The sequence below is a fragment of the Lepidothrix coronata genome, unplaced genomic scaffold (genome assembly GCF_001604755.1).
Source record: "Lepidothrix coronata isolate B3197 unplaced genomic scaffold, Lepidothrix_coronata-1.0 Scaffold12, whole genome shotgun sequence".
In the NCBI taxonomy this organism is placed as follows: Eukaryota; Metazoa; Chordata; class Aves; order Passeriformes; family Pipridae; genus Lepidothrix; species Lepidothrix coronata.
The window spans coordinates 10,443,171-10,469,412 of NW_016690192.1; the positions used below are offsets into that span (position 1 = coordinate 10,443,171).

The window sequence follows — 26,242 nt, forward strand, 5'->3', positions numbered from 1 at the left end:
ATACATAAACAGAACAGCTGCAGCAGCTTTCTCTCTCATCTTCATAAGCAAATATAGCGAGGGGAGAAAGAGTTGGAAATCAAAAGATCTCAACGTACAAGGCCTCAAAAATACCCCATACAGAATTTAATTAGATGCATTTTCTAAAACTTTACATAAACAAAGACTGAGCTCTTTAAAATAAAACCTTCTGCTTCTTATCTTAGATTCTGTTTATAATCAATTGAACATATGTAAATTTTCTTTAAAAAGTTAAATTACCAATTCATTTAAAGTCTCAGTTCCCTTAATTGTGAAAAATTGCTTCACTGTATCAAATGCAATATAATACCACGCCATTAATCTTCCAGTTTCTGTAAAAGAAGAATACACCTTAGAAAATAAATATGCCAAGTTTATTTTAGGGAGTTGGAGGTTTTTTAAGTCACAAAATTAAATTAATTTTCTTATTACAGGCCTCTGTGAGGTTCACCACCAACTCAGTATGCTATTGCCCCCAGTGTCTCAGGGGCATTACTGACCCGATCATGGAGTGGCAGAAAGAACCATGTGCCAGTTAGTTTTCTCCAGTGGAGATTAATTAACACTAACATGCCAGGCAGTGAACTGTGGTTGCTGAAAAGCCAACCACCTCTAGCAGAGGACTGCAGACACAAGCAGATATTGATAAAACCTGTCCTTCACTGCACTGTGACACATCCAATTATCCTGTCAAAATGTTCTGCAATTTTCTCCTAATCTGCAAAACATTTTCAGCAACAACAAGAAAAAAATCGTTCTCCTAATATTGATCCATGGATAGAACTTCCATGACTTGTTAAAGAAACCTGTTCATATATTCTAGTCAAACAATCTCAGATTCTGCTCTCTACTACATTTGTGTACTCCAATTAATGGGTCACAAGAAATGTTGTGACCCTTTGTAGTTCACTACTATCTCAACATCACTTCTGAAAAGTAGTTATTTAAAAGAAGTGTTACCTGTTGGTTTGAAATTATTTGCTTCATCCATCCTGATCAAATCAAAAGATGATAAATCATTTAAGTTCTTCAGACACAGTTCTGTCAAAAATTTGAAAACATCTGTATTTTTAGTACATGCAGAAAAACTACATACAAATCAGAAACATCACCAAATTGCTATGAATGTATATCCAAGTAATTCCACTGAACTCAAGAAAAGATTTTAGAATATGATTCTCTTTCTATTAAAGTTGGTGGTTAACTTCTGCCTGGGGAAACTCACGGGACAACCTGACTCTTTTTCAGCAAAGCAAAAGTAACAAAGGAAAAGAAATGATGCTGGAATGTAGGCTGCCATACTCAATTCTGAATGACAGACCGGAAAGCCCACAGCATTTATACAAAAGATTTCTGCTGGAGAGTTAACACTTAAACAGTTCAAATTTCAAATATCCACAAGTATTTATTAATCTTTCATCAGATATTTTCATACTGTATCAGGTGCATTTGTATTTAGTTCACTGAACCTACTGTGTCAGGTATCTGCATAAGGATGACCAAAGTGTTTTAGTTTTCTCTTTTCAAGACCAAGGCAATGTTCAGAATTTAAAAGTCAGTTAGAAAAGCACTCAAAGTGATAGTTCCTATAGCAACCAGAAATCATTCACATTACACATGAAATGTATGAAAACAAGTAACTATATACATTACTACAAAATACTTCATGCGTGCAGGGAAGAGGAGCTAGTTTCTGTAAGAACTTTAAAAAGAGGTTGTTTTTAAGATCAAAACACACTTCAAGAAAATACAATCCACACTGAAAAAGCATTTTAAAGTGAATTCTTCTACCCTCGCACTAACTGTAGAGGTGGTTTCATACCATGCCTTCTCCCATGAAGGCTTTTTTAGGTAGTAACATGCTTCATTACCTCTATTCCTTTCAACCTACATGCCAAAAATAGAAAAGTCCTGATCTAAAAGACAGAAAAAAGATAGAAAACTACTGAACAAGCATATGAACAAGGTAACTTTTTCTACTGATAAGTGCTTCTGTTTTAGCTCTCTGCAAGTCAAAGTCAATGTCTCTCCTATTTGGAGACTTCAAGCAGTAGCACTTACACTGTGTTCCTGAGGATAGGCCTTTGGAATCCCTAAACAATAAAAAGCCTTGGCATCCTTCCACCAAGCCCAACATCAATCACAAATTTTTCCTACACAGTTGTGTAAAATGTAATAAATATGGAAGTGGAGTCCAAGTACAAGCTCTACAAATTTCTGGTTGTGTATCTGTCCATGTTTTCATGTACCAGACCCTCTTCCAGATACTTAAGTTCCAAATGGTCCAGTATACAAAGGTACAGAACTATGATGGACACAAGGACTTTCACCGATGATAGAAAACTGTACTTATAGATTTGCAGAACTCGACAGCAAGTAGTCTTTTATTAATATACTCATTTTTGATCTACCAGAAAACTTCATTAAAATAAATTAAAACCAAACCACTCAAAGAGAGTTGTATGCTATTTCTATATTTAAAGATGAGAGGCACTGATTCCCAAACTATTTAGTCAGCTGTATGTTTTCTAATGGAATTGTAAATAGCTGAAATGCAGTATTAAGAAAAAGTCAATAACTGGAATTATTCAAGTCTTAGCAAAAAAAGCCTTTTAAAATCATGCAATTTTAAACTGTGTCTGAACAAGGTAAAGATGTTTATGTTTTACGTGCTTTGTTTTCAAAGCTAAATTTATGATGAAGGGAAGACAACAATTTCTAAAAAGGACTTTCTTGAAAGTATGGCAATAGAAATTAATGAAAGTAAATGAGATCAATCAAAGGAAAATTAGGAAGAATGACAAGCAATCAAAATTAAAGTGCTCTGCTCCATATTTCTGAGCACGTATATGAAGACGAGATAGGTAAAAGCATTTAATTATTTTCCCATATACAAGAAAAACAAAATGCACTTATAGTCTTTCAAAAGTATTAATAATGTAATAAAATAAATAACAAAACATAGTAAATTACATTTGGTTTGCAAATGGATCTATTGAAATTAATGGAGATATATATATAATGAGAGAATCTGCTCTAAAACATAACATTTTACTGAAAAAAAGCTGAAAATGTCACACTTACCTTGTAATTTTGCTTCAATTCCAATTTTATCCAATCCAGGTGAAAAACCTCCATGGAAAAGACAAAAGGTGTTTTAACCTGATGCAATTATACACTTCCTCCTCAATATCATCAGCCATCAAAACTGATTTGCTGATTTTTGGGAGCCAGATAAATACCCCAAAATAAAAAAGGTGTAGTTATTGCACTGCTAACAAGTCAGAAGCCTTAGAGAGTGGAACTATCTAAGTAGCAGTAAGTAGCTTTTGGAACAGATGTGCAAAGGTAAAAGCTGCAGATATTCCCCAATGTAAAATATCAGAGTGCTAGAAGTTGCAGAAATGTCAGTAGCAACTTCCCAGGTACAGTTTTCCCATTTAAGAACATAGAAAGCCACCTAAACTGTAACATCCATTCAACTAGTAGATGTACTATGTTCCAGCCCCAGCTATAAATCCTTATAAAAAATTGTCTCCAGTAAGTGTCCAATGACTTCGAAATCAGCTGTAGAGCAAGTGGGCAGGAACAAAGATATGGTCAGGCATGGGGACCAAGATGATGTTCTGGACAAGACAAACTGAAGAAATTGGAATTAATACTACTGAAATTTCATTCTAGAAAAACTATGAAATATTAGACTTTTTTTTTTTCTTCACAGTAGATTACGTATTCAGCACTGAAAAATACATTATGGCTTGATACAGCATAAATATATGGCCCAGTGTATTAAGAGCAAAAGAAATACACTATGAAGCTGTAAATGGCTCCTTCATGATTTTTAAATGTTATACCATGATAAAACTCCCACTACTTATGTCAAAGCAACAAAATATTACAGGTCATATTGTACATCTTGTTTTCATCTTGTTATGAAATAACAGTCCATAAGAAAATGACAGAAACAAATAATATGGATCTAACACATCCTAGTATGATAATTTAGATAAATTAAAAAAAATAAAAACAAACCATAATGAGTTGGATTTTTTAAGGCTCTAATGTACAAGAAGGTTGATCGTATCCACTCCAAAGCTACAGTGACATCTGTGACAGTGTGTAGCACTATTTCTGCATTTAAGTGCTCAACAAGATGCCTGTGCAAGCTAATGCAAAAAAACAGGAGTTAAGTACCCATTAGCAATACAAAATTACCCATTAGCAATACAAAAAGTGCTAAAACTATTTTTTGGGAAGAAACAAAACCAAACAAACCCCTCCTCCAAAACTACATCAACTGATCACTGTAATCAGTGAAATCAATAGAAAACAGTAAAGGTAATGTAAATAATCAACAATGTAATTTGTTTATTATGGCATAATGTCCAGCAAGGAAAAATAAACTGCCAACTGTGAAGTTTCACATTTAGAAAACAAATCTACAAACATTTAAAAGTTACAGCATAATGTTGATATTCTGTATATATTTGAAAATTAAATGTTAACAAAATTACTCGCAAAAAATTTCCTATTTTACTCTTTAATGTCTTAACTTTCCTTTCTCTTGATAATCTGTTAAAATGAAGTGAATTCTTGTAGGTCGAGTACTTCCCAGACTCTATTATCTAAAAATTCAGAGACATGATCTGGGTTCAATTCTTGCTTTTTGTCTTTGCAATATGAACTATTTCAGTTTCCTCAGTTTTCCAGCAGGAATTTAGACAACTATTTTTTTGTGGTTGAGTTTAAAACGTTCTAAAGATGGCTCTGGCTGATAAAACAAAGGCTGTTAACTCCTGAATAGCTCAATTTGATTTTCCTTAAATTTTTCTTGATTTCTTCTAAATTGACCAAATAAACACCCTAAAACCCACCTGAAAAAACACATTCTGTGGAAACTATGAAACTTTGCTACCATCTATAAAGTCTTACAAAAAATATTTAGTTACCTGCTCTCTATTATATCAGCACCATTTAACATCTGAATATACCTCTGCCTTGTGCTCCAACGAGTCATAATAACTGCTGTAGCTGTAGTGTCAAACTGAAAAATAAAACCACAAATAAAAGCTGCTCTCTAGTTCTTAGAAAAAAAAAATCCATTTGAATATGTATCACGTATCTGTTGAACCCATTAAAACTGTTTTCTTCAAATCCTGGTTGAAATGGCTATTGTTTGCCAGCTTCCCATTATTTCTCTAATTCCCACTGACCATGTAACTGAAATGTAATCTTTAGATCTTTTTCCACTTTTTGGTGGACCATACAAAAGCAAACAGATTTCTTTCTCAATTAAGAAGTTACGCAGGAGTAATATAAGTACCAATAACAACCCTTTAAAAACCAAATGCTGCAGTAAAATTATTGGCATTGTTGTTTCTTCGTTGAGAATAGTTTCTACTAATCTATGGACAGCACCAATGTATAGAGCATTAACTTACCTGAGGCCTTCCAGCTCTCCCAATCATTTGCAGAATATCAGTTTCACTGTACTCTTGAAACACTCCTCCAACATAGTGCATTGTGGATTTTATAACCACCAGGTGTGCAGGTAGATTGACTCCCATAGCTAAGGTGCTGGTAGTAACTACATCAGAGCAAAGTATATGAACACCATCGAAATGTCCTGGCAGACGCTCAACAAGCAGCAAATAAGTGACTTAAGTCTTGATGCCTAAGAGCTGTTAGTTTCTAGTGGAATCAGTGGGCATTCTGCACCACAAAGGATTTTATGTAGATTACAGACAAGTACTTGCATAACAATTTCTGTGTACCTGATCATCAGCATCATTTATTATCGAGTTCTTTAACAATTTACATCCCAGATACTTTTATTTAAACATTCCTTTACATTTGGAGATAATCCATAATCCAATCCACCCTCAATATTACAGACACACAATGAAGAAACATTATTTCCTATTTCTTCATGCATAGATATATGAATACAGCCATTACTTCATCTTGGTTAGTAGTGGTCAATATCTCTTAAGATGTATTTTAAGTCATCAGTCATTAGCATTGTTCATCCATAGTACCGAACCAAAATCACCACCAACACTATCACAGCACTTTACCAACACACGTTCTCACATGGAAAACCCCAGTCAAGTGTGTGGCAAACTATCCCACACTCATCTTTGTGATTCACTTTCTCTAAAGAATATATGGAATGGCGAGAATTTAACATAGAAAGCCAACTGATATTACTAGTTTGCTAGGACAAAGTATTAATGAAATTTCCAATTCTTTTTGAAATGAAAATTAAAATTATTACTTACAAGTTTTTCATATTTTGATAGTATGCAAAATGGGAAATCTGTCAAAACAAAAGAACCTAACCATAAAAAAAGGCCACAAAGAAAGATTACTTACCAGTGCAATCAAAGCTTCAGTCCACGTGTGTGTGTATATATAGATATACATGAATACACACACACACACTGTGAGTATAGGGATATTCTACTTCAAAACCAAAAGATTTCTTTCCCTTTGCAGAAGCTGTGAAAGGTGTGTTAAAACCCTACTTCCCATCATGCTCACAGAGCTATGAAGTGGAATATGCTCCATACTCTTTCAGTTTCCCCTGTTATAGAAATGTAATTCTAGTATCTCAGATGATTCTGAAATATTCCTACAAACTACAAATTTCAAAGGACTTAAGTACCAGTGAGCAACTTTGCCACGTGATAGTCCACATGTATGTTCACATTGTGCTCAGCTGTGGCACAGGGTCTCAAAGCCATTTTTGCAAAGAGCAATCATAGAATTAGTCTCCTGAGATTTCAGAAATGGCACCACAGCTGACAGTCACACACAGTGCACCAGGCAGCCAAAGCACAGTAGATTGCAGGGATGCAGGGGCCTTTTAATACCATGGACATTGCAACGCTAGAAAGGTTTCCAGATCACAGTAAGGGTATCTACCTTACATTTTCATAGCAAGTCATGACCATTGTAACAGGAAAGAAAAAAATCCATGAATCTTTCAGTGTTGTACATGAAACACACAGACAATTCTCCATAGGCTCTGGATCTTTTGTTTACAGAAAAAGAAAGCCTGGATGAAATGCGACAATTATGTCTCAGATACCTTCTCATTTCATGTAACAACAGTTGGAGTAGTTCTTAAGAATCTCTTTATCAGTCACAACACCTTGCATGGGAGTTTGAAAATAGTATCCTGCCCATCTAAGAAGCATAAATATACAAGATTACCTTCTGGGAGGCCACTGCTTCAAAAGACCCAAAGAAAACATTGTGTGAACTCAGAGGAAAGACATATAAGCACAGAGCTCCACCTCAACGGGATGACTCAATGGTAGGAAAAAAATGGGCATGGCCAGACCTATATGGACATATGAGGGAGGATAACCTCCATGCACAGTGAAAAGAAGTTCTATGGTCTTTAGTAACAGTGCATATATAATCTCAGAGGGTAAAGGTGCACGTGAAACACAAAAACACCTTTATTTGGATTTCACAAATTCCAGAAGTTTAACAAACTATAAAATCATGAAATATTACCACACTGAAACTGCAGTCTTCTTAGGATATATAAACGACATTTTGACTTTCAAAGTTAAATTTACTTACAAAGTACTGGCAAGTCTCCCGCAGTAAAAGCCCCTTCAATTACTTTTCTGTCAGAGATCTCCATACCCGCATGATGATAAGCCACACCACACATTAAAAGATCTGACAATGAAATCATTACATGCATCATTTAACCAAGTTTACTCAAGCAAGTATTCATTCACAGAGCAGAGAAGTAGTAGGTTATATTTACCTCTCAGTTTGGAGTCTTTCAATGAATTTGCAAACCTCTGTAATCTATGCAACACAAATAAAAAAATAATATTAAAACCTATATATTCTTTGGGTATTTTCAACCACCAACTTTCCCATCTTCACAGAGGGAACAGACTGACTCTCTGGGGCAGCTATTGTAGCCTTTCCATCCTAGTCATCTTTCAAAGTCACAATCTACAATCCTTATGTGTTGTTCACATAAGGCAAATAAGATCATGTTTGAGGTCCAAAATCAGGAGGTAGCTTCTGCAGCTCCCATAATTAGGCAACCCCAAAGTAAATAATAATTAATACAGCTGTATTTATTAAAGGTATCTGATAATACAAAGACATTTTATGGTTTGACTTAAAACACTAGTAAGACCACATCCAGTTTAACTATTCATAAGCTTACTGCTCACACTACAATGCCTTAGAGGCCTGTAAGAATTAACGTTTTTATGTTTATAAAGCAACTTTGAGAAACAACTTAATGTTTGTGAAAAGTACCCTAAAAATCTGAGAAGCAAATAAAACTTCCCAAGAAGAGTGCCAATTTACCAAAAAGAATGTCAACTGTGAAGATTTTTTTGCACACTCCTCTGCTAGAAATGGTATTAGCTCAACAGCTTTCCTCACAGAAGTCACATGTTTACTAAAATATACAAACACTTATTAACAACCCAAATAGAAAAATACCTTTGTTTCTGTTCTATACTCAGTAGAAATTTAGCATCTTTTGCAAAAACAGAAGCAGCCTGCTGTACTCCTTTTCTTGTGGCACAAAACTATAAACAAGAAAGGGTTTTTTTTGAATCAACACTTTTAAGAAAGAAAGAATTTCAAATGCAATAAAAAAAGCTGCTCTACCACAAGTGCTGGTTTTTGTTCTGAGTATGTTTGTATAATACTAGCTATCTTGTAGTTAAGAGTTAAGTCAAATTTGAATTCTGTCTGATTGTCACTGCAAGGAAAACCAAGAACAATTTTGCGTAGCTTCACTGGTCGTTGATCCTCATCTATTTTCAGACATACAGCAGGCATCTTGCTGTCTGAAAGCCATTCTGCAATCTTTAAAAAAGAAGATACAGAACAGAAATTATAAATTTCTTCTTTTAATCATGCTCCTGCTCTAACAGCATCACAGAATAATTAACTTAGCTTTTTTGTCACATATAAGCTATTAACACATTTGACATTGCTTTTATCACTAAAATCAGGTGAGGTTCTGCTTTCTATGGAACCAATATAACTTGGACTGAGATCTTGAGTCTGTTGTGATTTGTACTTTAGAAGCAAAAATCACAAACAGAAATCTAAAACTGAAGCATGTCCATACTTGGCTGATAGCTCCATATGGCTGAAGGTAATTTGTTACATAGCATTAACCTCACAGCTGTCTTTGGCTGACAGCTTCAAAATTGCAAATTTTGTTATCAATCTGAAATTGCAATTCCAGATAAATTTTATAAAATACAACTCCATTGATAAAAATACAAAGGTAACTCTTACATCTTCAGTGTTTGGTATTGTTGCAGAAACAGCTACAAATCTCAAGGGAGGAATAGTGTCATGCTTCTCTAACAGATGCCAAAGAGAAGACTGAATAGTCTTCATCCGACTGACCACAACTTCTAATGTTGCGCCGCGGCTTTCATCTTTTATAACGTGAACCTAGCAGGAATTTCAAAAGACTTGCTAAGTATTTCTCCAGTACCAATCTACACATGTGCTAATAAATCTAGTATTTTCTAAGTTTCCTTCTATCTTCAAAAAAGATACAAAAACAGTGCATAAAACCCCATCCTTTTTCTTACCTCATCAATGAGAAACAGTCGTACAAGCTGGACTATAGAATTGTCTCTCCATCTTCTAGTCATGCTATCCCATTTTTCCTTGGAGAAAAAAAATCAACAAAACAAAACAACAACAGAAGGTGAAAGATGTTTTAAAGGCCAACATAGGCCGCAGCAACAGTCCAGGCAGACATGCCTAAAGTTTAACAAATCTTTAAACAGAATCAGTTAAATTAAAGCTGATGCCGTGTATGTTTCATCTGGCACATGACTGTATTACTAAGTGCTGTTTATAGGAACTAACTGTGCACAGCGGTGTGCAGGCAAGCATAAGGACTGCAAAATTACTGCGTATACAAAAAAAAGGAGCTGTCCTAGCAGCATACAATTAGAAGGGTGCTAATGTCTGCTTTTTGTGAGTTCTTGTAAGAAGTGGGATTGAAACCTACCGGTGTAGTGATAATAATATCAGCATGATGTATTTCAAATAAATCATCCATCAGTGTATCTCCTGTCAGCTCCTTGCAGGTGAGTCCAATAGGTCCAAATTTTTCTTTCCAATCCTCAAAACGCTGACTGCATAAAGCTTTTATTGGAGCCACTAAAAATAACACAAAATTATGAAAATTATATCAGGAAAACCAAATCTTCAATTGTATTGCTAAAGAAGCCAAAAGCATAATTTTTCAGGATGCCTTCTTGAATTTATTTTCCCTAATTTTCAGCTTCACTTCCAGAACCATAAAATTTGTAACTGGTGTTATTGTCCTTATTATCCTACTCCATGTAGGCAAATCAATGTTGAGCTTTGGGCCCCAGTCCTTCTCATCAGCAAACAGAAACCTTTAATTAAGATTATTTATGCTGCCTCTTAATCCTTTTTTTTTTTTTTGTAGTAACACATGGAAACCATCATTCAGCTATCAAAGGTTTCCTCACAGAAACAAGAAACCACAGGAAATACATCTTTTCTAATGGAAGATAATACAAATACCAACCTTTTCCGATTATGAATTATTTGAGCACTCTGTATCTGTATTCACAGAGAAAAGGGGTCATAAATGAGAAACCATCCAAAAGTAGGAGATAGAATACCAGAAGAAATCAAAGTCTATTTAAATCAAATGTACGGTTAAGTGTAGTCAGGGTCATACCAAGTAGCTAACACAGCAGATAGCAGCTAATGCAGCAGGCAGCAGGTTCTCATGCTGGTCCTCATGAACAGACTCTTAAAACACTCTATTTCTTCATACTTTTTTTTTCTGAGGATACATACTGTACTTTTGCAGATTCTTTTTTTTTCTAGAAATCAGGTGTAATTCCCAACAAGGCCTGATATTAGCAACACATGTAAGTCTATACTGGATGAGTAATCTATATGGAAAATGCAGTGATTTAAGTTAAAGAAGTGATCTGTGCATGATCTGAAAACAGCCACAGTAAAAGAGATCTTTCAGTGATTACATTCTAGGGTAGCTAGAGCCCCTGGAATATGAATGACTTATCCATATTAGCTCACAAGTGATCCCTAAGATGAAAAGATTGAAAGAACCAGTTGCTGCTTCAGAAAGAGGTATAAAATCGCATAAGAGTATCAGTGGCTTATAAAGGAGGAGCAATAATTAGCTCCGGAAATCTGACTGAGCTACCAGCAAGTAACTCACAAAATTGCAAAGCTAATCATCTTTTGCAATGCAAGAATGCGAGAAGCTAGTGATTGCTTCTGGAACTTTGGTCACCAATCCTTCCCATGTTAAAGCTACTGTGAAACAACTCTAACTGACAGTACTACTGCAAGCCAATTCACATACATGGGGCCCCTGAGGAACCAGGCACCAGTGCTCACTCCAGTAGTACAGAATCTCATTGCCACCTCCGTTCCAACAGTCAGAAAACGGACACATCTCCTTCTCCATCATTGTCAAACCTGGAAAGGTCAGCAGGTCTAATTCCACTAGCAGGTAACTGCTTCCTTACCAAAAGTTCCAACCAGCCAACATCTATCAATTCTACCAAGGCAATTAGAACCTATCACCCTACACCGATAGGTTCAACCTCCACCTGCTGACAGAAAAGCTGGAACATGCCTGTTTATAAAGATCAGTTTACAATACACAGTAAACTCTAAAGCTAGTGTTGCTTTAATGTGAGAAGTTGAACACAATGCAATTAGAGAAAAAAAGGATGAAACTTTTGTAAATGAAAAGATGAAATCTTTAATAGCAAGACTGACAAACATATCACTGTATGAATTAATTAAAACTGGGATAAACCCACCAATTAAAACCAATTTACATGATACAAACTCAGTTCTCCCGGAAGGAAAGAAAAAAGGTTTAATTGTTGCGCCTATCTCCCAGAATTTTCATCAGTTCGTATACAGATTAATTAAAGTCATGAAGACCACAGTTCTGTTGCCTCTGAGCTACTATACAAAAACTAGCAGTTAGCAGGAAACCTCATCTGGTAAGCAAATACTGGAAAATTTGATCCTCATTTCAGAGCAACAGACAAAAGATACTGGCAGAGACAGAAATCATGCACTAAGAATTTGGTTTAGTTTCCTTTGCTTCCTTCTTCCCTTCTTGTGTATATCTTGCCCTCTTGGAGGACAAACTGCTTACAAGATTTTCTAATTTTTATTTGTATAGGCAATGCTGAACACTACAATTACACAATGCTATTAAATACTAGTAATAGTTTCAATGGTATCACAAATAAACACTAAAAGGAAACAACTTTTTAAAGAATCAGGTAGGTCACAAATTCTTAACATATTTAATTTCAATATTTTTAATGCATTCACTCCAGATCTCTACATTGACAGAATGACAGTTTCTACTGCTGTCACCAAAATGTTTAAAGCTGCATAAAACTTACTGTAAACAACTTTAATATTTAACCAAGGCAGTGGGGCTTCCATGAGTAATCTGGTAATAGCTAGCTCGAACATTACAGTTTTTCCAGAGCCAGTCGGAGCACAAATCACAAAGTTCTTATCTGTATATAAAAGCTGGGAAAGAATTGCAAAGTAGTAAATATAACACAGCTATCCACAGTATCTATTCATACATCCCAAAAGCATTGTCTAGGGGAAAATGACACAAGGAAATTATTATTACGTGGATATATGTAGCCTTCTAAAAATTTTTGTGTTCGATGAGAAGTTACAGCAAAAGAAACATCATTTGCTACACATCTGCCACAGAAATTTAAATGAGATACTGTTCACCTAAGCTTTTATGTAATAAAGTCTGCCACTGTGACAAACAAACCCCCCGCTATGTAGCATTAGATGGCATTAATACAGAATCACTGCCAATGTCCACTTGCAATCAAACGTGGGCTCATCAGAAAGAAGTATTCTGTGCTCAAATTCAAAATACTATTTGTTTCCCTTCTGTAATTTGACCTGCATTCAGAATTTCAACATTGGAATATATATAATTTAAACAGAATGTTTAGTTTTCAATAATCACAAATCAAAATTTTGTATGACTGTGCTTCTCACACATTCTATCCTCTACCATCTTAGAAGCCAGGTATGTCCATGTCAGGTTCCTTCATTTTCCTCTGATAAGGTCGATTCTACCTTCCTTCCTTCTCCACAGTGTCACTCACTCATTCAGCCACCCTTCCTCCCTGTAGCATTTTCTGTGCAGCCTTCCTGGCTTCCTTCCTTCCCTCCCAACTCATGCATTCTACTATTCTCACTCTTTTTTCCTTTCCTTCTAGCTGTTAATGCTCTAAAGGTATTCTATGATTGCTAGGAGCTCACATGGACAAACAGGAATCACCCAGCAATCAATTTATATATAACTGTAGCAATGACTGACACTGACAGTACTGCTGAACAGTTGAAGGAATTACCTGTGTTCTTCATTTACCATTGTCAGTTCTCCAATGCTCAAAAAAAAAAATCAATGAAGTATGAATGCTGTATGAATACAAAATTTACCCTGATTTTTATTAAGTAATCCTTTGTAACATTCATTGTGAATCAATCAGAGAAATTCTACCAAGTTGAGTGCTTGCAACTTCTTGGAACCAGAGCTGCTACCAAGTTGAATTTTTCAACCTTAACCGATTTTAAAAAATACGCACACTCATTATCTTTTTAAAATGCCAACTTCTTGACTTTTTTTAACAATGCCATGTCATACACACAACCGCTAAACAAACTTCGTCCTTACTGGTACTTTTAAAAAATTTTGTATTTAGGAGTACTAATACATGAGCTGTACCAAAAAAAAAAAAAAAAACAACCCAAAACTATTGCCCCAATAACTTTTTTGCAACTTTGATGAAAGTAAATCTTGCTTACAGCTGTGGCTTCCCTTTATTCTAAGAACAAAGAGCCACAGAAAATTATTTTATAGGTCAATTGTAATTCTCATCATAAAATAAACACAAATTTGGAACTAAGGAAAAATATTCCAAATCTATGCATAATACTAAAAATTTAAGGCAAAATGGGGAAAATACAGTTCCCCATATCATTTAAATACAAGATCATTCTGCTCACGTAAGCATCATTCTTAAAATCCCTCTCTTTATAAAACATTACCTGGTGAATACAAAATTCAAATAAAACATTTGCAACAGCAAAAGTAACTTAGAAACATGCTTAGAAACATTTGTGAATGACACTGGGATTTTCCTACAGTTGAATAAAAATTCCAAATGCTCTGTTGAAGACTGATGGAACTCTGATATGTTCTCTTTGCAACAGCTATAATAAAAGCTTTCTCAGCTTTCTCAGCTTTACTTTCAAATAAGTTTTAGGTTTTAAAGAAAGAGCATAACTGATAAGAGGGGCATGGACAAACGGCCCTTCTCCAAAAGGACAACCTTCTCTCAAGTTCTGCTTTTCTTAATCTTCCTCCGAAAATCATTAACAAAATATTACTAATCTGTATAAATAAATATAAATATAATCCACATCTTCACACAAATGTATTTTATGCTGAGAAAAAAAAATTTAAAAGTTCTTCTCATCTCTTCTCCCAGTTAAGCACAGCCCTGATCAACCATTCCAGGAAGAGGTTCTAGATATATTAGTTTTCCAATCCTTTTTATGTTCTGAATATCAAATTATCACTTATATTTATCTACAAAGTACTACTTGCAGACACAGTTACTCTTCTATACTTACATCATCCAAAGCTTTAGACTGTGCATAGTTAAAATATGGGAACTCCTTAAAAATACTTCTAAATTGGGTTGCTTGACAGCATTAAGGAATTTAAAACATTTGAGTGAAAATTATAAAATTTATTTTAGAACTGTAAATACGTCTCTTTCTTGTAATTTAAATGAAAACTTAAAACATATACAGCAGTATTTCATAGGCTTGTAAAAAGTTATCTAAAAGTAACCTATTAAATGATTCAGTAGTCTTCTTTTAGATTCTTGGTGTGACATATATTCCACTTCAGTTTAAAAAACATGACCTATTTGAGAGGCCTCAGGATTATATCAATACTCAAGAACTTCCTCCCTGGCACAGGCTTCGTGGAACAGCATACTATTATGGAATGGGAAACTGCAAGGGACAAACCAGATACAAGAGCAAGCAGAACACTGCTCTTAGCCTATTTAAGGTGCCAATGGCCACATGATATTTATAATATAACACTAATTAGCATAATATTCTAGCATAATGTTCAGTCATAACAGTAGCAAAGAAATTCATGTATGATCACTTAGTACTGTGGTTTTAAAGATACTTTTCAGTCGCTAATAACGTGTGTTCTTCAGACAACAACATTCTTATCTAAAACATGCATAAGATGAAAAGAATATTGTTAGGTTACAAATCCACATGAGTGAGTTGATCCTTGTCTGGACTTGCACACCAACTGTGACCATCTCGCCAGGCTGAGGATGCACACACAGCCAGACATGACACCAACAGTAACAAGAACTGTGAACTGCTGAGCCTCAGGTTGATGTTACATTAAATAACTAAAGAAAGAGGAAAAGCTAAAGCAGTAAAGCAAGAAATAAAAGTAGTTAAACATTAAAAGGAGTAAAGTTAAGCAAGTAACATCAGAGTAGAGAAAATGGGGATTTTTAAAAAAAATTATCTAAATTTTCTCTTTAAATAAGGGAACTACTTTCAAAACGTAGAGCACTAATGACCTGTGATTGGCCAATTCAGAACAACTGAGTCCTTACCCATTTTCAAAATTAGGACACTTTTTAAAGCTACTAACATGAATTTAAGATGCCTAAATTTAGACACTTCCTAATCCTGATATTTAACCTACCACTTCACAGGTTAGTAGAAACAAAATATTGAAAAGAAAGCATAAAAAAAAAAAAAGTTTGACAGATAGAGATGAATGGTCAATCATGTTATGTGTTCAAGACAGGGCCAAGAAGGAGGAAAATTATGGTAAAATCTCCATAAAGAATGGAAATATACCATAGGCACACTACAACATAAGTACAGACCAACAAAGAATACATGAAGTTAATTTTCTCCTGAGAAAACGGAATAGAAAGTAAGATTCAGTTTTCCTAATATTTATTTCCTAAATAATAATTCACTTTTCCTTTATTTAAAGTGTATGGGGATATCTATGTATATGCATGTTTGCATATAAAATCTTGCGTGAAATATATATTATGCAAATTAAAATTTTACATTTTAAAAATAAAGTTTTGAGGATTAAATTTTAATAAGTTTTCTTAGGAATGAATGATCTGTAAGTTGCCTTATTTTCATTCTATATTTTTAAGTCCGAAGTACCTATTTACCATTTGATTCCCAGCATCATGTTACAAATCAAAACTATTACAATGTAATACACGAATACCCAATGGCTACAAATTAAACACTACAGTTTTGTAAATGTAACAGCATTGTAATAAAATCAGTAAAACAGAAGAGCAAATACAAGGATACGTATTTCTGTAACAGCCCTCAAAATGTCCAATTTTCTTTCTGTAGTTCCTAAAGAAATAGAAATAGTAAATTTATAAAATCAGATCTTTTTTCAACCAATAACCATGAAAAATATTTTCCTGACCTCAAGTTATGTGTTCTGCGAGGAGTTCCAAGGTTACAACAAGGTCTAGGTGATATAGAAGGAGCTGACAGGATAGGACAGGGAGATCCTTTCAAATGAAAGGACCATCACACTGGAGTGTGCTGAACTCACTCCAGTTTAAGGATGTCTTGCATGTACCAGAGACCCAAGACTTCATGCAGCATGTAGTGTAGCATGTAGAAGGGGATAATTATTTCCCTTAACCTTCTGGCTTTGTTCCCACTAACGAAGCCCAGGATGCTGCTGGCCTTTGTCAGTGCTGGGGCACACTGATCGTTCATGTTCAGCAAGTTGTTCACCAGACCCCAGGCACTTTTCCACAGAGCTGCCTCCAGTCAAACCATCCCAGGGGAACCTTAGGGGTTATTCTCTTTCCCTGCAGCAGGACTGTGCATTTGTTCCTGCTGGTTTTCATGAGATCTCCAGGAGAGACCCCTGCAGTAATGCACTGGCAGGCACATGGGCAGAGTGTGACCCAGTAACCACCATCCTCTGAGCCTGGCCAAACATTTTCAGACACATGCAGTGGTCAATTCACTGCTACTGCCCTAACTTGGACACAGGAATGGTGTGGAAGATGGTGTTTCTCAAACACTCTATGATTCTATGAACACCCCTGCTGAAGGCAAAGTGAATGACATCCACTGCTCTCCCCTCATCCACAAATTTAAGTACCATTGCTCAATAAGGCTATCAAACAGGAATCATACTTTCCATTCCTGGCCTGTCTCCAAATCCCATCCTAAGCCACAGCTCTGCCCTGCATTTTTCTGCTAGAAGTAATTTTCTATTCCATATTTCTGAAGCAGTTAGCCAGGTACACAAGGTACATTCCACAGACGCAGTGAGTCCCTGTCCCAAAAAGTTTGAAATCTAGAAATAAACCACACTTAGCTAAAAACTATTAAAAAACAAAAATTATTTCTAAAACAATAATTTATCATTTCATCAGAATTCTAAGCACTTCCCCTAATTTTCTAGATATCTCCTATTTAACATCTATTTCTACAAAGATACAAGTACGAGCTACATCACAAACATTTCATTTTCAATATCTGGTTTCAAATGAAGATGAGACTCTTTACCACATGAAAGGACGAGGCTGCTCTTTTCCAAATTGCTTAGAGGACTGATGTGAAGTGACATTTTCAAATACGTTTACATGACTTGGCACTTCTGAAACTGTGAATCTTCTTCATAAATTGTTGAGCCAGCTCACATTAACAATGCAATTAAGTTCCACAGAATTGCAATACATTCTACCAATTTCAGCCAATTATCTCACCTTGAGCTGGTGAGAAAATGTTCTTCACTCTACCTCCGATCTTGGATATCCACTATTGTTATATACCAAAGACAGACTACGGACAATTTTTCTTAAAATAGAGTAAAAATAATTACCTGTCATATCCAGAATCTCTGAAGCATTAGAAAATGATTGAAATTTAATTCCATTTTCAGACACAGTGTCCTCATTATTTACCCTATGCAAAGTAAAATCTGAGTCTTTAGTTATTGGAGCATGATGATTATTTTTCCATAAACTTTCTTTTCTCACTTCTTTCACGTTTTCATTTGTATTTAAGCAAGCATCAATTTCTTTCACATCAACAGAACCAGCTTTAAATTCTGCATTTTTGTATGTATAACCAGACTTTTTAAATAAGCTGAAAAAGATCCAGAATTTTCATTAGTTTGTTGTAATGTTACACGGTTAGTCTAATACTTGGAAAATATGTGTGTTTGTATTAGAAGCAGAACTAGTAAGATACACTAATAATAAAATTGTATCTAACTTTATTCAATCTGACATAAAAACCTCTTTCAAGATATATTTTAACTTTATTTTCATTCCAGAAAGAACTTGAAAGAATTAACTGCCTGTCCAGCTAGGCTCTGACTCCCAACAGCAGATTAACTTTGAATTTCTGCATATTAAAACCAATAGAGACATACAGGTTCTGAGGAAACCTCTCCTCCCAAGCAGCACTGAAATCACATTGAGAACTGCTCGAGGAATTTATTGCTGACTGGCTGACCACTGTTCTGAAAAACAAGTGATTGTTGCCTTCTTGCTTGTTACCATGCAGATAAAGAACTCAGAGTAGTATAGTGTAAAATCTTTATCTAACAATTTCTTTAAAACTTAAGCAACAAATCTCATGCTTACTTTTCTCTTGAAAGAGGCTGAGCTCAGGTCACATTTAATTAAAGTACTAAAATATTGGCAAAAAGAAACATTTTTTTTCCTTATACTGAAGAAAATTAGTGCCTGGAGCCCTGGAAAAGAGTACCTTCAACTGAAGGATTCAAAACTTTGTGTTAAACAGATTAATCTAAAATAATAATACCATTCTGACAGTGATAAGTTATCAGAGTTGACTAGACATGTACCTTTTTCTTAACACTGAATGGACACTCTCATCATCATCATCACTGTTTTCCAGAAAATTACTTAACACTTCATTTTGTGAAAAATTTGCACCAGGTTGCTGAGAAAACTCTATTCCTCTTTTAGATTTATCTTCATCAGAGGAGAGAAATGATGAAACTATTTTCAGACTTTCACGCTGAAAACTAATTTTCTCTCTTTCTCCTAGACTTAATTGTAGCACTTCTTTTTCAGAGGCTATACCAAAAGGAACAGGTGCTGATGATTTGTCTTCTTTTTCAGTGTTACTGTTACATTGTTGTATAAACATCTGGTCCTTTCTCCCTCCTACAAAACCAATAAATTCATATTTCTGTTAATATTCATATTCTTATTCATAATCATTTAATCAAATATTTTCCAAACAGTATCAGCCAAATTTACATATGTTATATGAACTGATATTTCTATCTTATTGCAAGAACTTTAGTGTATATTTTGACTTATGCTAATGAATGTAATGTATTTGTTGTCAATTAAAAAGTTATAAAAATAGGGTGACTTTCTTTGCTTCCTATACAAAGTAAAGGAGCAAAACTGTTCCTCAGAACTACAAAGTAGTTTGTAGGACAGAACTCTTCACCCTGTCCCAGAATAAAGATGGTCTTTAAAAGTGACACAGTGACCAAGCTTGAAGTTCCTGGTACAAACAGCTGTGAGATAAACGCTGCAGTCTCAACAGTCAGAACTGGTACCAATGCTGGTGACAGGCTGCTCTCACAGCCCTCTTGGTTAATTATCACATTTTGCAAGGTTAGTTCTCAGTAGGATCGGTGTCCTGATCTGGCAGACCAGATCAACAAGCATTGCTGTTGGCAAAGGGAAGGCAAAGGCAGGAGCAGAAATAAGCAACTAAACCCGACAAGATAACAAAACAGTTTTATTCTGCAGTCTATTAATTTCAGTGTTATCCATTTGGAAATTTCAAATTATAATGCCCTGTTTGTGATAGAACCACAACAGTTCTAATTCTACAAACACCAGAAGGCTTATTTGAATAAGTAGCTCTTAATGGAATTGCTTGTGCCTAAAGTAGAAAATAAAACAAACCACCTTCTGTTTTAAAATAATTCTTAAATAGAGAATATCATAAATCAATACAGCAGCTAAGAAACGCAAAAATCTGGTTGACAGAGAGAAAGCAACAAAATTCTTTAAAATAAATGTCCTTAAGGTGATTCCGAGTGTCTAGATGGGAGGAATATGCCACTTCACAGCAATTAACGACCAGATTAAAATTTCGCCTCCTGAACAGCAATTTGATAAAAGCCCCAAAAGGGAAGAAAAAAGTTAGTTTTATATAAACTCTGTACCTTGGGTGAGAGACAGGTCATCAGATCCATGTGTTAACATTGTGCTCTTACAGCCCTTCCCACCGTGTTACAGTGCTTTGTGAAACAGTGTGGAGTAACTGACATTTTGATTATACTTCTGACTTTGCTCACTTCTGCACAGTAAACCTGTGGCCTGTATATGCCTAAAGAGGACTGTTAATGCTCCAAATACATCTAACACCATCATTCTCCACTAAAATACATTCTATGTCTATACCTGCATACCTAGAATAGTTCATATTTCACAGCAAAAGAGGAGGAAATATCTGTCACATATTATTTGTTAAGTTATTTCAAATGAATGTCAAATATTATGGTTTAGTTGGACTTTGCAGTGTTATGTTTATTGGTGGACTTGATCACTTTAAACGTATTTTCCAACCTTTCCAATGATTCCACGATTATATTCTATGATATTTTACCCATATGAGTGTTGGCTGACTTTTTTTCCAGTTCCCTCTGTAACTCCTCTGCAGCTGGAATTTCAGCAATAGCTGGAGCAGGTGCAATAAACCAAGTCTTAGGCTCTTCATTTTCTCGATACCTATTTTTAACACACAAATGTAAGGTAAAAGCATTCTGTAAGCACCCTCCACAACATCTAGCTCAAAATCACTAATTATAAATAACCTACTGTTTCTCTTGCTACAAAATATTCTTATTCTTCAATTCATTTGATTTTTAGTCACATAAAATTAAAGAGGTAAAACTTCTGCTAGCCTCTATTTGTTGTAGTCCTAAGATACACCTGCATCATACAATGTGCTTGGAGACATTTCAAAGTATGGGTCATGAATCTGGAAATTTCTAGTCCCACATTTCTATCAGTAGACAAAAAAGTGAGTCACAAGAATACTACTGTATAATGATTCAGAGTGTGGAAAATCTTGCAGAACAGTTATATATGTCTAACAATAAAGCTTTACCTTTGTCTTATATCTGGTCTTTCATAAAATAAATTTTCCAGTGGAAAGACCATGTCTGCAGAGTTGAACATTTTTAGATCAAATGTGAAGTCTCTTAATTTGCAAAGGGCAGCACAAGCAACTGTAAAACTGGAATTACAAGAATTGAACCTGTATAAAGCAATAGGAAGTTTATTAGTTCTAAGTGCCAATATTTTCTAAATTGTTTTCTTTTAGAGCTTTTGCCTTCATCTTTAATTCTTCTTCAAACAGAGAATCTCTGTCCTGATAAAATATGGTTCCTATTACTTATGACTAAAAAATTCCATAGGGCAGCACTTTAAACAACCTTTACACTACTACAATGTGTCTGTAGGAGAAAAGTGGGTAGGAGTGAAGATCAAGATAAAGTTTATATTAAAGTATTTAATTTCTAGGAAAAATGCTAATATTCTTTTATACAACTGCAGACTATATACTTTTTTCTCAAATTGTTTCTGTTCTGAAGGAAAAATACATCTTATGATTACAGTCTGTCAACCTTTTGCAAAATAAAACTATACTGTTACCTAAAAAAGTCAACAATCATTTTAATTTACAAGAAAACAAGATTTTTTTTAAACCTACATGCAAATTGCTTACCTGGATAACTGGAATACAGACCCAACTCCTTAATGTTGTTAACAGGTTTGTTCTGAAACATCAGAAACAGAGATTATTTTTAAACTATTTATAATATACACTAGTCTTAAAAATACTCCACCTAATTTAAATGTTTTTCATTTAGCACCAGCTGTAGACATTAGACATATTTTCTTTATGCATTCATGTTGAGAAGTTTCACAGCTCTTAATTCTGCTTGAGGACAAGTTTAAAAAGCAAAGATCTTACTAAAAGAATACTAGAGAGATGATTTTTTGACTCAGAAATCTTAGATTCACTAAAACAAATGGTAAAATACTAAATGAAAGCTTATAAAGTCCAATAAAGGCCAACTCTGGAGATAAGGTGACAAAGCAAAGCTATCTACTTTACCTAGAGAGATATACAAAGACAACACTTCTTTTACTCCAGCATCTCATCAGTAACACATGAAAAGAATCTTTCAGAGTGCTTTGCAACTAGGACTCAGGTTTACTTTATTACTGTGTACCATCAGCTGTGAATCAAAAATTTAAAGTATATTTTTCTTTTACAAAATCTATAAAACTTCAAATATTCCAAAGAGATGCTTCAAATTTAAAACAGAAAACATTTCACAATACCAGGAGAATACAGAGTATGTAATCGAAACTGTCTGTGAACACAGTGAAGAACTTCAAACAAGAAACCTGTCAATGCCCCTTCTACACAGAGTGAGTTTGCAATACCACTTCTGCCAATTTCTGCAACTCCCACTCTGCCAGGTTTTGCCACTTTCCCCTTCACATTATTAAATTTAGAAATCACACTGATAAATCTAACAAAGGTGGTTAATTTTGCCACCATGCTTTTGCGTGCTTTTAATGCCAGTAATCTAAAGCAGGAGTTCTCAGGCTTGGTAGCAGTAGGGGCAGCAGAAAGCATCTATCAGGAACACTATCAAGGTGTTGTTATTGAAGTAGTAATAATCCATGCTGGCGCTTATCCAACTGAATAACCACTGCTCCATCAGCAGAGCTGTGAACACTGCATACCAGTATGAAATGGCTTTCCTATCTCAGGTGGGGAATCGCCAATCTATCATTATGCAACTTCCACTTAAGTAGTTCAGATTTATGATTCCCATCCTTGAACAGTCTTTGTTATACACAGTATTTGATCAGAGCTTTATGGCCCCTGCTCTCTATGTCATTTATTCTTTGATCAGCTCCATTTATTCCAATTGCTTGATAATATAAATAAAAATAAGATTCTATGAGAGTCATTCTATGAGACTATGGAAATCTGAAAGAGATGCACTCCTTTGTGCAGCTCTGCATTCATCCAGCTGCTCACAGGATGTAAGCTGGGACGTCCCTCTCAAAATCTCCAGACAAGCAATAATGAAAAGTCTCTCGGACTTTTAAAAGAAGAAAGAACAAAACAAAAAAGGCCGGGGTGTGGTGGTGATGGTGGGGAGGAACCCAAAATGTCCCCACAATGGACAGAAATAAAAGGATCCTTTCCATATGCTCAGTACTGTTTGACTGCACAGGTAAAAGGCATATTCCAGGCGGCAGAATGAGGGAGTAGGTGTTTGCAGGAGCAGCACGGACCATTGATTCACATTTACAAAAAGGTGTTTGCCAAATCCTGTGAGCAAAGACCTCTCATGTATCTGCTTTAAGAAACACCTCACTACAAACACTACAGGCCACAAGGGGTTTTGCTCACTTTTGAAGCCCCTTTACTTTTCACCCTCCTAAGCCAAGTCCTTTCCTCAGATCACCTCAGTGCTCTCTCCCGGGGCACAAGGTGAAGCTCGCAACCTTCCGGAGCGCTGGCCCAAACAACCCGCGACTGCGCACTCCCAGTCCTGGTTCCGGTGCCCCAAAGATTCAGAGGACATCCCCAGCTCGCTTGCACTCCTTCCCGGGCTCTGCTAGCCCCTCAGAGTCAGGCTTCCTCTCCCTTCACTGAGGAAGCAGAACCTGCGAGCGCCGTTCCCACCTCACCGACAGCGCCTCCCGCCGCCAACACCGTGTAAAATGGCGGCCGCGGTGGGGCCGCGTGGAGAAACCGCCTCAGCCGGGCCGGTGGGAAGCGGCGATGGCCGCCCGCGCCTCCCTCCCCAGTGTGCGGGGGTCGGCCGGCGTCCCTTCCAGCTCAGGGGCTGAGAGCTCCCGCCGGCGTTCCCTGTTCCCTCCCCGCTCAGGGGCCGCGGGCTCCCGCCGGCGCGAAATGGAGGGCGGCAGGCCCGCTCCCCGCCAGCTGCCTTCTCTCTGAGGGGCGGCCCGGCCGCGGCACCTGACAGACCCGCTACTCGGAAATCCTGAAGCGATAGGAAGGGATGGGGCTAAATTCCCCATATAAATTGTCAAAGAGGAATGTGGAGAGACCACTGGTGCAAGATTTAGAGCTTGTCCAAACATGGGAATTACTCTCTCTTGGAAAGTCCTTACTCACTTTGACCCCGGTATAAACTAGAAAAGGCAGCTGATTCCTGACCCATATGACTCCGTTAGCAAAATGATTCCTGCAGAAAGAAAAAATATATGGAAAATATTGATTGTTAATATACTTTATAGTGGATTTTTGCGAATTTTTTTCCTTGCTGATGAACTGGAGCAACAAAATGCCTCAAATTCTACAAATTTAAGCAATATCACATAAAGTATTTGTAAAATGCAGCAGTAAGTTGCTTTTTATTTTCCCCCACAGAAATATTGCAATTTATCATCCTGGACTTGCCATTAGATAATAGTTTTTGAACTAGTAAATTTTAAATAAATTGCAGAACTGTCTCAGTCTAAATTTTAAGCTGGTTCAAAGCTTCATGCCATTCAACAAATACTATAGAGACAGCTACTGTAAATATGTATTTCCTCATACATAAATAGATGAAAAGAAGATTTTCTCAAATATTGATTGATTTTAACATAAATAATTTTTATTTAATCAACTTTTTTTTCTTTCTTGAAAATATTGATTAATCTTTAACTTTCCATTTCAAATTCTTAGACATTGTATGTTTACATAATGTGTGTTTGCTCTAGCCATACAAGCCCAGGTCAATTAAAAGCATGCAAGAAAGGTTATATTCATTTTTACAATTCAGTATATATGAGGTCTTTCCTTTATTAATTCTTACCTTAAAATACTTGCATCAGAATTGTGTCATATTATAATATCCCAAAATTTACACCACATGTTTAGATGCCTTAATCCACCTCCCCAACTAATTACTGGGCAGACAGCCAAAAGTGAGAAGCACTTCATTCGTATTTCCAACATGACAGGATCTTGGCCAGCACAGAATAACAAAAGATTTTATGATAAAAAGGTTAGAGTACAATTAGGATTTCTGATAAACCCATTATCTGCAATTGAATTCCGAAGCCACCAACATTATTCAGTAATCTGAATAAAAGCGGGGAAATGTTTGTGCTTATAAGCATACAGTAAGCATTCATTTTTTGCTTGTAATAAATTCTGAAACCAGAAAGCATTTTTCCTTCTTACTATTAAAGAATGCCTTCTTCGATTCTGGCCTCAGGCAAGTTTCCATCTTAGTTCACAACATCTGCTTTTAGCTGACCAGACTTTAATGTTTAAAGCCATAATACAAACAGTTCATTTTTTAAAGCTATTTTTTCTTCGATTCCTTTCCCTAGGTGACATCTCCCTCAACACACACACAAATCACATAAAATATATAGCAAAGCAGTCTCTCAACTGCTCTGAGACAGTTTAATTTTTGATTTTCCCGAAGCCTAACATCTGATCTGCCATATGTTTTGAGTCTTTCCAGCTCATGGAGATCACATACTAAGTCATAAACTTGCATGTTCTGGAGCAATGCAACTAGAAAATCATGAACACCAGACATTGGTCAGTGATCCGTACGATAACAGAATAATACTCATACTTGCTAAATACAAAGCTGTTAGAAGATTCAGGTTTCCTCAGAACTTACAAATTGAACAAATCAGCTACAAACAAATTAAATGCATAAAAGGAGGAGGACATAAGTGATCTGACAATCAGTGGTGTCTTCTCTCAGCTTCGTTTGGCTTTATCCACAATTTCAGAGGTATGACAAAACCATTGGTCTAAAAAGCACCCTACCTCATGGCAGAAATCACTCTGAAATGTTAAAAGGTCTAAAGTCACAGGCAACCCCTGAACTGCATGATTTTTACCGTTGCTTGAGGTGGTTTCAATTACTCATCTATTAAAGAAATTGTAAGATTCGAGAATTAAAAAAATATTTGCAGCTGTAATC

General features: G+C 35.7%; 1 protein-coding gene across 6 annotated transcripts in view; it reads right to left on the bottom strand.

Moving 5' to 3' along the window:
• HFM1 (HFM1, ATP dependent DNA helicase homolog) overlaps positions 1 to 24,177 on the bottom strand; it is a 38,720-nt gene extending 14,543 nt beyond the window's left edge. Inside the window, exons 1-22 of one of the 6 annotated variants that reach the window (XM_017805711.1) lie at positions 23,747 to 24,177; positions 21,979 to 22,030; positions 21,358 to 21,507; positions 20,854 to 20,975; positions 19,061 to 19,385; positions 18,068 to 18,333; positions 16,522 to 16,569; positions 14,764 to 14,834; positions 12,489 to 12,621; positions 10,058 to 10,209; positions 9,630 to 9,707; positions 9,325 to 9,486; positions 8,683 to 8,883; positions 8,512 to 8,600; positions 7,811 to 7,854; positions 7,618 to 7,719; positions 5,463 to 5,608; positions 4,971 to 5,065; positions 4,054 to 4,187; positions 3,106 to 3,153; positions 982 to 1,062; positions 262 to 353 (exon numbers count right to left, since the gene is read on the bottom strand). In XM_017805711.1, the coding sequence (XP_017661200.1) occupies positions 262 to 353; positions 982 to 1,062; positions 3,106 to 3,153; positions 4,054 to 4,187; positions 4,971 to 5,065; positions 5,463 to 5,608; positions 7,618 to 7,719; positions 7,811 to 7,854; positions 8,512 to 8,600; positions 8,683 to 8,883; positions 9,325 to 9,486; positions 9,630 to 9,707; positions 10,058 to 10,209; positions 12,489 to 12,621; positions 14,764 to 14,834; positions 16,522 to 16,569; positions 18,068 to 18,333; positions 19,061 to 19,385; positions 20,854 to 20,975; positions 21,358 to 21,428 (2,460 nt within the window). In that variant the 5' untranslated portion in view covers positions 21,429 to 21,507; positions 21,979 to 22,030; positions 23,747 to 24,177. Of the gene's footprint in view, positions 1 to 261; positions 354 to 981; positions 1,063 to 3,105; positions 3,154 to 4,053; positions 4,188 to 4,970; positions 5,066 to 5,462; positions 5,609 to 7,617; positions 7,720 to 7,810; positions 7,855 to 8,511; positions 8,601 to 8,682; positions 8,884 to 9,324; positions 9,487 to 9,629; positions 9,708 to 10,057; positions 10,210 to 12,488; positions 12,622 to 14,763; positions 14,835 to 16,521; positions 16,570 to 18,067; positions 18,334 to 19,060; positions 19,386 to 20,853; positions 20,976 to 21,357; positions 21,508 to 21,978; positions 22,031 to 23,012; positions 23,660 to 23,691 lie in introns of those variants that run through there. The other 5 variants (XM_017805707.1, XM_017805708.1, XM_017805709.1 and 2 more) reach the window with 5 other exon arrangements.
• Positions 24,178 to 26,242: the final 2,065 nt, after the last annotated feature.